General features: G+C 36.4%; 1 protein-coding gene across 1 annotated transcript; it reads right to left on the bottom strand.

Annotated features, from left to right (window-relative positions):
• Nucleotides 1–203: 203 nt before the first annotated feature.
• LOC145478267 (lipid droplet-regulating VLDL assembly factor AUP1-like) lies at nucleotides 204–14,986 on the bottom strand. Its single transcript, XM_081456229.1, has 15 exons — nucleotides 14,780–14,986; nucleotides 13,857–13,994; nucleotides 13,083–13,167; nucleotides 12,616–12,684; nucleotides 11,170–11,284; nucleotides 10,574–10,646; nucleotides 10,302–10,338; nucleotides 9,763–9,807; nucleotides 8,814–8,887; nucleotides 6,865–6,919; nucleotides 5,873–5,948; nucleotides 2,610–2,771; nucleotides 1,820–1,953; nucleotides 1,264–1,367; nucleotides 204–1,135 (listed from the first exon to the last, which is right to left on the bottom strand). Exons 1-15 carry the CDS (start codon nucleotides 14,821–14,823, stop codon nucleotides 1,111–1,113), a joined length of 1,236 nt encoding a protein of 411 aa, XP_081312355.1. The 5' UTR covers nucleotides 14,824–14,986; the 3' UTR covers nucleotides 204–1,110.
• Nucleotides 14,987–15,718: the final 732 nt, after the last annotated feature.

The following is a 15,718-nucleotide window of genomic DNA, read 5'->3' as shown; positions in this document are numbered from 1 at the left end:
GCACTGTTCACGTATAGGCACAAGTCAAAACTAAGTTGAGATCAACAAAGCAATATGAAATTAAGATATAAACAACATTGTCGAGTAATTTTAAAACTCTGTTTTAAAGAAAATGCTTTGCCCTTGTAGGTTTTATTAGTCATTGCAAAAACTGAACTCCTGCTAATAAAAAGACATTTCTCAGATCACAACTGTTTTTCTTGGTTTCTTATTTATACTCTGACAGCAACTTTTAAACAACAACATAACAATGCTTAGTTAGAAGTTAATAATTAATGCAAAATTTGTGCTAACCACAAACTGGCAGCCTTAGCAACAACTTTCTATAGTTAACAGTTTCATCCCCATAACCATTGTGATGTCAGTCACAGAACACTAAAAGTCAATGGATGTCGTTCTAACTTGCAAGTCTGACCCATCAAACTTAGAATTCTAACTTAAACTTTAAATTATTTTTTTGTTGAAAACCTGTATGAATAATCATTATTCAATAAATGCTATTGAGCAGACTTTTTCCTGCAGTGTTGCTTGTTTTCTGAGATTCTGCAAATTGTTCTTGGCTATATTATTTTCAAATCAGGTCCATCCTGAGCCTGCAATTTTAAGTACCCCTTCTTTTAAGGGATCGTTTTGCAACTTTGTCCAGCACACAAAACTTCAAATGGCAACTCCCCATTCTTTCAGACAAGTTTCGCAGGTTTTCATAAAATGAAAACTTTTCATTATGTGCCATGCATATAGGTGAGAGTAGGCCTTTAAAACAATGATAGTGGCAAAGACAAATGACAGTGTATGTGATAACTTGCGTTTGCAATTAAATATCTCATAATTTCTCCTCTGAAATATTACTTCACCCTGCCCAAAAATGAACACGTTGAACTGAACATCTGCCAAAGTGTTACCTGGGTTGATGCTCAGGTTTCTGGCAAATGAATAAGATTTTAAAGAATGGACTAACAGTTTTTTTTTCTTCTTTTTCTAAACTCAAATGATGGTGCACATCACATCAACACAACAGAGATGTTAGGGAAGGGGACAGGGTGGGGAGGTGGAGCGGGCAGCAATGACCCAGCATAACTTTCAGGCAGGTCTCAGCAAATAACTGGAATCCTAAGCCTGACTGTTTCTAAAGCGCCTGAAACAGAAGGAAAACAACAACATTAGAAATTGTTAAAAGTATGACTGCTTACTTTTTTCTCCAAGCAGAGGCGCCATGGAGAGAAAGGTCAGAATTGTGATCTAATGATAGTAATCATTTAATACCTTCTCGCATTTTCTAACATTTCTTTCTTTCTTTGACTGAGAAGTTTTTGCCTTTCATCTGGAAGGCGTGAAAATGTTATTGTCTGTGGTCTGGTTGGTGTTGTCTGGAAGAGAAGAGAATTGTCAGAGTCAAACAGAATGCTGGAATGTTGTTGCATATTTAGCAGTATCTCATGGCAAATGAATGTGTTGAACATTTTGTTTAGCAACAATTTCAGTTGTCCTTGTTGCACCATGGGACGCTTAAGGCCTCAAAGATTTCAAAAGAGATATTAATAATATCGTACCACTCTTGTCTTCTTGGTCTATACTGAAGTTACAGATCCTCATTTCCCCTTTTGATTTATGGCCTTTGTTCTTGGGTCATAAATTGAAGGAGAAAAAGTGAGGATCTGTAACTTTCCATAATTATATAGTACCTTGAACTTGGTTGGTTTATTGGCAGTGCCAAGTTCTCTTTATTATAGAACCAAACCCATCAATACAGAGAATTAGTTATTTAATTTTAAAATAATCATTGTGCTTGGTACTGAAATTGTTGAAGATGCCACCCTACCTCACTAGAAAGTCCTGAAGAAGTACTTTGAACATCACTAGTTGATTTGGCCTCATTTCCTTCTTTCTCTGGTATATAACTAACTCTTCCCTCCAGAATGTTGGTAATGGTTGTGTCAACGCAGTGTGTACGGCCTTTGTTTACAAACAAAAAATTAAACTGAGGTTTACATTAATTGTTTTTTTTTTCATTTATAAGTACGAAATGAAACTAGTAGAAAACTGTTTGACAATAGACCCTTTGCATAAACAGTGCCAATATTTGAATAACAGTACTTATACATTCTAAGCCTCACATTAATGTGAAAAATCCTCTGTCTGAAAACAAAAGTACGAGGCCAAGGATGTACAGAGTATTGAAGTTATCCAAATTTAGGCACCATTTATACAAAGGGTCTATGGAGTTATGGTTCACCGAGAAATGAATAAGCCAAGAGGCATAGCCAACATGATGGTCTTTGGTATACTACGTACCCTACTTCCTCCTTGCAGACTAAATCATGACCCAACACATAAACAACACTCTTCAACCAAGTTTCTACTTAAAAATTTTGGATTCAAAGTTCCTGCTCTAACCAAATCCATCCAAGTTAACTTCGAGATGAGAAAATGTGTCTATTGCCTGGTAATCAATCTCACTGATGATTTAAAAAAAAAACTTGGGAAAGGACCAAAAGGAAAACCTGAATGATTATTTACATGTATGTTTAAATGATTCACAGGGTTCCTCTTATTAGTCCCTTTGATCAAAACAGGACAAGACTGAGATAGATTGCAGACCGCCAACTTACTCAAGTCTCTTGCTATAGATGGAGAAGGAACTTGTGGTAGTACTTCCTTTACTTGCTGTACCATTCGCATGAGCCTTGTGTTGGGACTTGCACTGTCCTGATTGGAAGGGGTGCTACCATTTTGGACTGATCTAGTTTCATGAGCCTGAACCCTTGCTTGCGCTACAAAATAAAGATTACATATTAAGTGATATTGTCAGTAATAATCATAAATGGCTTTGTCCCATATTCTGTATTTTTCTAAAATCAGTGACAGTTATTGGCATAACAGTCAAACCTGACCTCTATTAAGAGGCCACCCTGAGGGAAAAGAGAGGTGGCCGTTTAATAAGGGTTTCTCAGGAATTAGCTAGCCTGCATCGCAGACAGAAATTTACCTGCAAATAACTGGCTGCAAATTAGTGCACAAATCCTTGTCTGAGACCCCCAATGAACCACTAGGATCTGAGTAGTTGTGTGTGATTGGTCTTTTCATAAAACGATTGTTTAATTGGCAATAAATCACTCTCATCGGGTATGAAGTGAACCTCCCACTATCTATCTATAACCAGAAACAATCCACGAGTGGAAATAATAAATGCATGCTAGCAAGGAGAAGTGGATTGCTGCTTTTGAAACGGTAAAATCTCAGTTCAAAGTGACCAATCTCCTCACTGATTATTCTCCCTACGGAAAAAGTGTTTTTTAATCTACCTACTGGCTTTGGGAAGCCCTTAATATTTCAATGCCTTCTGATCATTGCGAACATCACAAATAACAAACCCCATGGTTCAAGCGTTGTTGTTGTTATCTGGCTGTTGCGATCGCTGATGGAGGACCAAGTTCAGTACTCTGAGTCTCCAGCCAATTCGGGTATTCCAGCTGTTTCCATCACAAATGATGAAAACCCACAGATCATTCAGCAGGTTCTAAATGGAAACTACATTTTGGTGTTTAGTTTGCCTGAATGGTTTGTTGTGTTAAGGTTACAGTATACCTTCAGGGGTGTCTCGCGTGCAAGCGATGTAGTGCGTGCAGTTTAAGCTTTAGATACCTAAACCCCTATATCAAATTAAAGCTTATGGAGCTGGCTATCAAACTATACCAAGAATTTTGAAAGAAAGTGAATTGTCGAATTTTTCACGACCACTAAATGCGAGCGTCCGAATCACCTCTCGAAAGCTACAAGTCAAAGCGAATTTCGTTTTTCGCCAATTTAATTTTTTCCTCGGTTTCAGGGCCCAAAGCGCTTAAAAAATGTGTCTGCGTTTTGGCATATTCGATTGCAGTAAAAAGTTACAGAACATTTTCAAAATAGGATTAAAAAAATGTGGAGTGATCGTACAAAAATCGCTCTCGAAGAAAAAGTATTTCGAAATTAACAATTCCCAGACATGCTTTTGTAGTTTATATGTTAAACTAGCCACTGTCCAAATTTAAGAGCAATTGAACAAATTCCCTTTGAGTTATAACTCTTTAAAGTGTCTGCTTCAAGTGAAAAAATTTATTCGAGAAAACAGCGCTAAGAAAAATTTTCTGCTTCGCAAACAAACTCCGCCCACAAACGCCTTCAACTGGGTTCTCAGATAACTAAGCCAATCAGTGAAGGGAAACTTTACTACCGTTAACCTCCTGGTGAAATTTACACGCGAATAAAAAACTCTTGTGTTTCGCAATGCGCTCAAGGAACCGAAGGCAGAGGGATAATTTTTCTGTAGCTCGGTTTTTCTTGAAGCTGGTCTGGCAAAATGGGGAAGACTAAAAAGGATACGAACGCTAGAGTGGCTGAGCGAAGGAAACAAACAAAAGACGGCGCGGAGAGCAACTGTGTGTGGGCAACTGTGCATGGATAATATTTCAAATGGTCTCAATGAGTCCAACGATTCGTCGATATCGGACTCATCAGAAGAGTCTCTGTCAGCATCCCTGTTATTGCTGTCAAGTTCCGAAATTTTTACAGAACCTTTCTTTTCTCTTACCACGAATATTTGCCCACCTTATATGATAACTATAGCTTTATCCGCGTGGCGAACTTTCGCTTCTTCACTCATTGATGTACTTTCATTCGTTCTTCGTTGTTTTCGCTTTTTCGAACCGGTCCATGGTTTAAACGTGGTCTATGTTTACTTATAACTTAATAGAGACACGCCTAATATCAAAAATGCTGGGTAGTTAGAACAACAATGTTGATCAACTGAGTAGTCAATTCGTGACATCCATATAGGTAATTCCTGCGAAAATCATCTCGGTTGATTGCATACGTGCCATAGGGCTGTCAATCAAGAGGTAAACTTTTACTTCCAGTGAAAATGTAAAACCGCCATTTCTCCGCCAATATTTAGCCTTTTTCAAAATTTTTTTTCAGAAATTAGAGATTATTCTTCGACCACTATTTTGACCCAAAAATCCAAATTTTAAGAAAATTGTCAACCCGAAGGTATACTGTAACCTTAAATTACATGGACTCCTACGGTTCATGACATTGGCATGTCTTCCCATTTTTTTTTTCTTTCTTTTTTTTTTTGCATTTCGGTCTCTCAACCTTGTTTTGCTTCACATTTTTTTTTGAAGGGCATTTTATGCTGTGTTATTATGAGGACTTTTAAGCAGAGTAGAGCCATTTGACCATTTGGCATACAATGTTATCTGTCGCTTCGTAATTTTTAACACCTCTATAAATTTTTCACAATCATTTGTGGGGTCCATGGGAGTATTGGCAATAACCAGTTAGAATTAAGAAAGATTTCAAAAGCAACTTCCAGTGTTTGTTTTCTTCGTCAGAGGTCTAGAACAAGGATTTGTGTGTTACTTTGCAGATGCTAGTAGCCTGCGGTAGGTAGTGTCTGCAACACAGGCTAGAATTAGCATGAGGCTTATAGAAACATCAATTTATTCAAATATAAACTGGCTTCAAGGCAACATGGAATCACACTTGAAACTGACCTCAGGAAGGTTGAAACATTGCAGCGTTTTATCATTAGTTTTTAATACAAAATTGATTTCTACAAACTTACACAATGTACAAGAACATGTTTTTATTAAATAAACAAGGAAGCGTTCTCGAATCGAATTATTTTTTCTGAGTAATTCGACTTGAGAATGCTTCTTCATTTATTTCACTTTATCCAAGTCACCATTTCACTTATCATTTATGCTTTTAATAACTTTCTATGAAAAGAGAACAAATTAATCTTTACATCACCTCTTGAACAAAACCTGGAACAGAATTTGGACAAATTTTCAACAACAAGTGAAAAGGAAGTATATGGTAGTAAAAGTTATACCTGCTTGCTTTATTAATTCATTCACATCTTGAGCTGTAAAATTTGTGGCAGTCACTCCAAAAGCACTGGCCATGTGCTACAGAAATAATAAAAGAAAGTATTTGGATTTACTATTTAACATGATGAGAAGGTGTCATCACAAGAACCTGTTTGATTACTTAATATTAACTAGTTTTTTTACTCATATGTTTCTGAGAACACTCTTTCCCAAAGCCCTTCACTTATTGCAACCAATAAACTAATCAACCAGCCAACCAGCCAACCAACTATCCAACCAACTAATCAATCAATCAATCAATCAATCAATCAATCAATCAATCAATCAATCAATCATGACAACCAATAAATCAACCAACCAACTAATCAATCAATCAACCAATAATTAAAATCAATCTGACTAGCAATCAATCTTAAGTACTAACAACCAGCCGACCAATCAACCAACTAATCAATCAATCAATCAATCATGACAACCAACCAACCAACCAACCAACCAACCAATCAACTAATCAAGCAATCAACCAATAATTAAAATCAATCTGACTAGCCATCAATCCTAAGTACTAACAACCAACCGACCAATCAATCAACTAATCAATCAACCAATCAATCAATCAATAAATCGATCAAATCAATCAATCAATCAATCAAGACAATCAATCAATCCATGAAATCAATGTAACAATCAATATAACAGCCAACCAATCAACAAAACTGATCCATTGATCAAATCAGTCTAACAACCAACCAATCACTCAATCAATCTATCTATCAATCACAGACATGTAACTGACTAATTTGTAGCTTGCAAACTGATTTGAGGGTCCTTGAGGTTTTTGTTTTACTGACAAAGTCAACTATGATTTTGAAAATTAGTACGAAACAGAAGTAATTATCTTAAATTATTAATATTGGATACCTACAAATAATACAGAGATAAGAAGCCTGAGGCAGAGTACATACACTACAGTCTAAAGGGAACATACATGTACCTTCTGTACATCACCACCAACATCATCTGACTTTGTTTCTATTGGAGGAAGTACCCTGCAAGTAACAGAAATGTATTTTGTGACAATATTTTGACAATAATTAAATAACACAATTTATCATTTATTTAACTGTTTAAACAAAATAGAAACAATAAATTTTATCTGTTTCCACACCTGTAGCAAGTGATACATGAAGAAACATGAGGGGGAGTTTGTGAGGAAAAGAAATACACAGTCAAATTAAAATAAATTCCCACTTAAATTCCCACTTATTGTAACCTTAACGTGGTTTCTTTAAAGGATAATACCAGCAATAAAATGTCTCATTAATAGCCAGAAGGGGAATTCAAAGGGAATACCATAATATTCTGAAAATAAGCCCTGGGCCTTACATTTTTCAAAGGACCTTTTTGAAGGGCTTATTTTTGGAAGGGGCTTATACTCAGAGGGGCTTATTATAGGACGGAAATTTGCGTTTCAAAATTGGCTGGGCTTATAATTGGAGAGAAATTTGTGTCAAAATTTTTGAAGATGAAAGTTGAAGATACCAGCAAGAAAGAAGCTGTTGTGGGCCATATTCTGGAACCTCTGGCACAGATTTTAGGTCCCATGCTCAAAGATGGAACGATACATTCTATAACCGCAAAGATAACAAGTGAAAAGCAAGGAGCACCAGAGGGAGTTTGGGTTCAGGGTGGCGGGATCAAACTTCCTTGCAAATAGGCGCGAGTGGGGAGCAAATTGCGTAAAAGACAATAAACTTCAACACTTGTTCACCACATTGCTTTAGTGCACAGAATCATTCTTCTATGACTAAAAAAGGCTTCTTGATAATGGTGTTTATGGGCGTTTTCCATTTACAAAAACTTTCAGAAAATTTCTATTGGGAATTTCCGTTTGGGAAAAGCGCATTCCATTTGTCACAAGTCCCATTCGTTCACAGGCCCCTCTCTGTCGCTTCTCTGAATCTCCCGCAAATATTCAAAATGGAGGCCTTAGTGAACTGTTCTGCTATTTCCTCAAACAAATCTTTCTTCATTACTTTCCCACCAAACAAATGCTTATTATTGGCATATGTGGTTATGAGAAGTCTGACATCTACATCCTCCCATCTTTCTAGGTTTACAGTGATAGAAACTTCACCTGTGAACAAAGAATTACAAAAGAACTCTTCAGAGCTGTTCATGCAACATTTTATGCGGGAAACATGCACCGGCAAAAAAAGCTTCAAACAAGCAAGAATTTCTATCTACCACTTTTATATGCAGCGCCTTCGTGCTGCAATAAATTTTCTAGATCTGGTGCTAGAACTTGGCAGGCAGAGCACTCGTAGTAGCCCTGAAAGTTTGTTTGCAAAAAGCTTTGAGAAAACTGACCCTGATCAGCCGCCATTTTTGTTGAAACATGAAGGAGCTTAAAAGACCGCGAAAGGCATGGAACTGGTGATAAAGACGAGAAATCTGTAAATGGAACACAAATTTTCCATTCGGAAGTTTCCACCGGGAAAATCGGACTACCTTTTCTGGAATTCCGTTTATTCCAGAAAATCTCCAGTGGAATGAACCAGAAAGTCGTGTTCCATTTACATCCCAACCAGAATTTCCAGAATTTTTTGGTAAATGGAAAACGCTCTATGTGTAGTTTGCTTTGGTTTGTATAATTGAGGATAATTTCCAAATACAAGCCTGCGGGGGCTTATATTCGGAGGGGCTTACTATGGGAGGTATTTTTGTGTTTCAGATTTGGGGGGCTTCTATATGGAGGGGCTTATACACGGTGGGACTTATTTTCAGAATTTTAAGGTATTGCTCAATTTTCAGATATTATTTTCACACGCACACACATGTACACACTTTTACAGAATATCGTCCCATCAAATTTCATTCCAAATCATGAATGCAGATTAATTGCAAATGTCTCTGATCTGGCGGTGTTATGTGAGTACTAACCTGATATGATATAGTGTATATGGAACAAACATGGACCAGAACAAATCTTGCCACCAACCACTCTCTAAAACATGCTGCATGTACCAACAGAACAAAAAAAAATTCAACAACTTTCTAATGAATTCTGTTAGCAGTTCATATAGTGTGATTGTCCGGGTGATGGTAGTTCTGAAAAGAACTGTTGTTGGTGTCTGATGTCAGTCACCAACAACAGTTCTTTTTAGAACTACCCTAACCCAAACGATCTCACTATACGAACTACTGATACTCCTGGGTTCAAACCATGTACTAAATTCTGTTAGATTGACCAATCAGTGTGGAGCAGGAGGTAGAGTTGTCAAATAGATCTCCATGCATTAAACTCTACCTGCAGACATCTTAGTTGGATTTTGATTGCTCATGGTGAAGTGCACATCACTGTAGGTTGGGGTGAGTTTTGTTCACAGTCTGTTCTAAGGGTGTGAAAGGTGTGGTTGCCTAGTGGTCAGTGTGCTAGATTCCAGATTAACCAGTCTGAGTTCAAGCCCTGGCTTTGTTCATTACATTGCACATTCTTAGGCAAATCACTTCACTGTCAGAGCACCTCTCCCCATCCACCTGAATAAATAAACACTGGTAAATTTAATCCTGGGAGTTGCCCTGTAATGGACTAGCATGATCCCATCCAGGGAGAGTAAGAATACTGGCAGTCACTTAGTGCGGCTAGAGAAATTGGCATAAGCTTCAATGGCAGTTGTATGGCCTGGCACATTTTGGCTGATGTAGACTTAACCTGACATTAACACTGCTTTCAAGGTGCATGTAACTTTAAATATCAAACAGGATCTCAGGTTCAGAAGAATCTTCCAAACCCCTGTCCAGCAATCAGCTATGCATTTAACATATTTGGCCATGCTCAAAAACCCTGAACTGCATTTATCTTAAAAACAAGAACAATTTGGAAACTCACAGGAGGTATCTGGACAATCAGAGGACGTCTCACTGAGATTAAAACCTGCAAGAATGACATACAATGATCACCATTAAACCATGCAACAAAAACTAGAATTTGTGAGAATTTGGTACTCAGAGAAATGAAAGAAATGGAATGGCAATGGATTGGGCATAATTATAATAATTGAGAAAGAACATGCACAACATCAGGTAAGAAGGTATGTTATGCCAGGTGGGAAAAGAAAGTGGGGATGGCCCAAAATAACCTGGAAAGAGCTGGCTTCAGCTCATTGTTCATGGCGTAAGGCCCAAAATTAGACATGACACAGGGCTGGATCACCTGAAGGAATACTGTGGAGGTGGCATTATGTGTCACATGGCAAGAAAAGTGCACATTATGAAGCCTCAATAAGTGGGTTATTTTTGAGAAATAACTTCAACTGATTCATAATACATCTCTGATACATCAGAAGCAAATTAAAAGCAGTTGTGGAAGACATATATTTAAGTTTCAAAAGAAAAAGAAGACAGACTAACTCAACTAAAATGACTTACAGGTAATATAGTGCTGCTAAATTGAAAACACCATGGGCTGCAGTATAAACAAGAATATAACACCATTAACTGGAAGAATAGAATGCCTTCATGACACATCAGTATCCAACTTTTCCAACAATTACATGTAAATGATTATCAATGTCTGGAGCCTCCTTTTCCACAAATTTTCAGTGTAGATTAAATTTTACCAAATATATTTTAAAAGACAACAGGTTTCAAAGGCTTTAAACACACTTTATGTTTCTATTGAATGACTTTTCAGAACATACTTGAACTTCAGAAGGCCTCTCTTTCCATTAGTGATTTGCTCTTCTGGAAATTCTAGAAGAGGAACACCAGACCCTGAGTAATGATCAGAGAACAAAATCTAATCAGCATGGCTTATAAGTAAATAAAGTAATAAGTAACACTCTATGCAAATTACATGGCTGCACATAATTTATCAACCGAAGTTTTTCATTTATTTAGGTCTGGACATCCTTTTGGTAATAAACTTTTATTAATTAATTTAATTATTGATTTTCTTGTTTGAGTAAACAAATAGCATGGAGATACATGTACAATGTTTATGGTTTCAAAAATAAAGGCAGCTCTGTCGAGGAACAAAGTTCTGGTGCTAAAAATTCAAATTTAAAATTAGTCAATTATAATTTAATTTACCAAGTAAAGAGTTTAAAGTGCATGTTCCAATTGGCAGTTCCTGCTGAGTTAAATGCTCAGTAAATGCATATTGAAACCTGATCCATTTCCATTTCCATGTAGTATTAATTGAATCAGTGTTAGTAGTATTACATTTTGCAGAGCTTTACATTTTCATAAACATTTGCCACGAATTATAACTAATAATAACTATGTGTTTTCACACCTTGCAAGTATTCCTTGATCTTGCTATCTGTATTTTCTTTGTCTTTGTCATCACTTAAGTCTTCATATCCCAGGAGCCACTTAATGAGCCATGGACAATCACATCTACTGTATGGCTGAAATAACAGACATTGAGACTGCTCACTGTTGGTTAATCACCTTTAAAATACATGTAAGCTCTTAAAGATCATTGAAGACCTGCACTGGGATCGTTGAATTTATCTTTCAGGGTTCTTATCCAGATCCTCCCTGGAAGATCTTGTGGGATCTTGCAAGGTACTTCATGTCCCTGTCAAGTTCCTGGAAACTTAATATTGTTGAGAACCTCACAAGACCATTGAAGTCTCTGCAAAAATCCTTGAGGATCTTTGCAGGGACCTGAAGTATATTTGCAAACAGCCTACAGAAACCTGTGTAGACTGCGAGTTGCTGTAAGATCCCTGAGCATCCGTGGGATCTCTCATAGATTTCCACCAGTGATACAACAACAAGCACTGACAGAAGTAAAAGGTGTACTACTAGCGTTCAATATGTTAAATTTTATTATTCCACTATTAATAAATGCTTTTTACCACAAAAGGTCAAGAGAACGGGCAAGATATATGAACTTGCACAGCTGCAGAGTCATATTTTGTCTTCATCATTCGCACATGACTTATGTGATCGGAACAATTTTTAGATGATGCAGGATGTATTTCAACAACTAGATGCTGAAATGCTAGAAAATGACAAAACAGTGGATTCCAAAATTATTGATAATAAAAACCTTTAGATATTAAATGGTTTAAAATGCAATATGCATGGTCATTTTGCTCATTATTTGTATTTCCTGAGTTCTGTTAAATTACTATACAACTCACAAAAATATCTGCTTATACTCTAATCACCCTGAAACGATTATAAAATATTTTGTAACTAATCTTAATAAAGACAAACACAGCATCAGGGGCGGGCATTTCATTAATTGATACAGGATACAGTGAGCGTTTACATCATCACCATAGAGAAAATACAGATTGAAGTGAATAAACAATAACGCAAAGTTGAAAGAGATGCCTTCAAGTGGCTCTTGCATAACTCACAAAATCCTAAATAGCCTACTAGCCCCTTAGGGATTCATCATACCTGCAAGCATGCCTAAAGTACTTCTACAGTTGACACGAATCATACGTAATGAACATACTCCAGTGTCATTAACGAAATGTTACGAAATATATGAGGTGTACAATATCTTGTATGTAAACTATGCAATAATTAAATTTGCTTTCTGTAATTTAATCAATTTTTCTTCCAGTGCTATATGTTTACATGGCAAACAATAACATTTTAATAATAATTACATTCCGGCCTCAAGAGTCCTCATAGGCCCGATGAGGATGAGTGTGAATAATTACATTATTTTTCTATTAAATGAAACTGTTTAATAATAACTCATGGTAGGTCTTACCATAACACTGGGAAGAATAGTTTCAATGGCAACATTATCCAGAGATGTCACATGATTGCTGACAACAACCTAATATTTCACAAAATAAAAAGAAGAGTCATGTTGGGTATATTTGTCTCACATTTGACCTGACAAAAGAGTTTGTGTACAAGTAGCTCTTAGATTACCAAAATGCATGATGCACATGTATATGTATAACTGGTTGTTACGATAAGAGTTACGTCACCACTATCCAGGAATTTTTTTGATTGAAAAAAATCATTATAATAAGTAAATGAGGTGAAGAGGGTTTTTGAAAGCAGTCAATTTTTTTGTCTAATTAATGAACCGAATTTCTTTACAGGTATTCACAACTGTATGTGTTATTAATAGGCAGTTAAAACTCAAATAATATATCTTCTGTGACAAACTGGTTCTTGTAACAATATTAATCATTTTTAATTTAAGAATATTACCAGTATGTGTACCTTATGCTGGCCTGTGATAAAATTTTCACAACCCTCTTGGGTGACTGCTATGCCTAGTATAGCAGAAGAGACTCTAAAAAGAATCCTACAACATGACCAGAAAACATTTAGATTTGATCTCATTAAATGACATTAAAAACTCACTGATTAATTTAAATTCACAAGTACACCCTTTTGCCATGAGAAAACATACTGATCACATAAATTAAATATTTAGAGATGGTGTCTAAACACATTTCCAAAACACTGAGAAGAGAGTTGAAAATAAGACATCTGAACAGGAGTAATTTTGACAAACTTCAAGGTGTTTGGAAATGTGGTAAAACACTGTCTTGAGTGTTTGATATACCTTCTCTATCAAAACAGAAAGTTCTAACAAGAAATAGGAGAGGTACATGTAAATTCTTAGAAGTGATTCAGTCTATAGTTAATAAATAAGAGATGACCACACACCACTTCAGTGGTGATAACCTTTCTTTAAACTTGATGTATTATTATAGAGTTTAACAAAACAGCTCAGACAGTTATTTAGGCATTTTCACTTCCAAAATTATCCCACAGTTTGGTTTTCTAGTAAAATTTCAGCATGTTAAACTATCCGACAGCTAATTCCTAGCTACATTCTTATACGTATGGCCAATTAACATGAAAGGTTCAGATATTCTTTCAAGCTTGAAGAATTATTTTTATTAATAATATTTAAAATCTTATTGTGGAAGTGGAATGGGGTGTTGGCTACATGCTATATACATGGACATACCTACTATTTCTTACCTTCTCACAAAAGACTCTTTAGGTAAAATTGACAATATTAGAAATAGTTGAAGTGCAAAGAAGATTCTAAATATTACAAGGAAGAGACCGCATGGGATATACAGCAAGATGAGTAATAGTGCTCCACCATCTGGCAGCCTGGAAAAATTACAAACAAATTGCATAGCAGTTTAAAGGGCTACCTCGAAAATGTCATGCAGTATCAACAATTTTTTGTACTTTTCATAGAAACAAAAACAAAGAAACCTTGAGTTCTTAGATCAATTTGCCATGCTAAATTCAGTAAATATGCAAAGTTTCATAAGAATCTGTTACTGACACACGGAAAAATGGGCCCCCAACCTTGCCAATTTTAACAAAGAAATGTATGCCAGGGGGCATGCGCTTACCCCCTGGCATACATTTCTTTGTAAAAATTGCCAAGAGCGATCATGCAACACTGGATTATGACACAAGCATACATGCACTGACATTGGTAGCCCAGTTTGGCAAGCTATGTTATAAGCTTGATTAAAATGGAAGCAGGCTTTGTCACTAAGCAACTGGAAAGAATAGCTTGACTGCCTCTGGTTGTCACCGTACGTGGGGTTGATGAGTTGTTCTGAATTGACTGTCAGCCAAAATACCCATTATTGCAACAGAACGTAACAAAGTTGCAGGGAAACGATCAGCCATTTAGACATTGTCCCCGTTTGTTCAAGGGACACTAACAAAACAACAGGTAATAAAATAGCCTGAATGGAGGACAAACCCTCTCTATATATGACTATGCTGTAAATTTCTTAGGTATAAAAGTCGTTATTACTATTTATCAGCCTTTTAAATCTCTATTTCAAAACGATCTACTATGTAAAAAATAGCGATAAATATTACCAAATTGTTTCGGAGCTACGTACGTAATAAATACTTCATGGGGATCTCACCTGTTTCGGTTTAAAAGGTCCGTAAGTCCTGAATTCAAAACCATTTTCTTTTACGATTAGCTGATGTAATAATGCTGACTAGTAATCTGCTGGGCAAAGCCCAGAAAATAATTAAATGTGAAGAAAATGCAGTGAAATCCGATTTGTCTTTTCAAGACCGAGATCTTGAGCAATATGGCCAGCGATATGAGCGTATCACAGTCAGCAGATTTACTTCTAAAAAGTGACTGAGTCATATAAGAACCCCTGTTCTTTCTCGGGATCTCACGCGATGGAAATCATTTACCATGTTTACATGTAACAAAGTTAAGATATTTGGATGATGAAAACTGGGCAAAGTGTTTCTTTTATGGATCAAGTTCGAGAAATTTCGTTTTACTCTTAAGGTCATTTCTCACAATTGCATTGCGCATCCTTACTGCGCATAATTTATGGCGTCATAAGCGCGCGCTTGTGCACGCGCATATTGAAAACATGACGGTTTTGCCTTGATATTGAGCTCTTTCAGTTGAAAAATGGCTCTAGCTCACAAACGAGCATGGGCATCCCAATTTTTTTTCCAGTCGTTGTAATCAACTAATCATAAGCTCTGCGTGAGAAGAGACTGATCTAATTTCTATTGCTGAAAATTGAATAAATAAGAAAAATAGCAACTGACACTGTGGTCTTTTCTATTTTGCAGTCGGTAACCACGTCAAGAAATTTGGTTCAAATTTTTAATCAAGGATTTAGCTTTCTGTCTGAATCAAAATTAAACGCTTATTTGTGGTCCGACACAATGTATTGACGGTAGTTTAATGCGTGTTCTTATGAGTCCGGGCTTACAAAGATGTTACAATTACTGGGAATGCGTTCTTATAATAAGCATTAAATAATGCAAAAATGGGGCATTTTCAATGCCTCACTGCTCCTTAATGAGCATGGGCACCCCTTTTTTAT

This window comes from Orbicella franksi, chromosome 2 (genome assembly GCF_964199315.1).
Source record: "Orbicella franksi chromosome 2, jaOrbFran1.1, whole genome shotgun sequence".
In the NCBI taxonomy this organism is placed as follows: Eukaryota; Metazoa; Cnidaria; class Anthozoa; order Scleractinia; family Merulinidae; genus Orbicella; species Orbicella franksi.
This window is presented reverse-complemented; position numbering and strand designations above follow the sequence as displayed.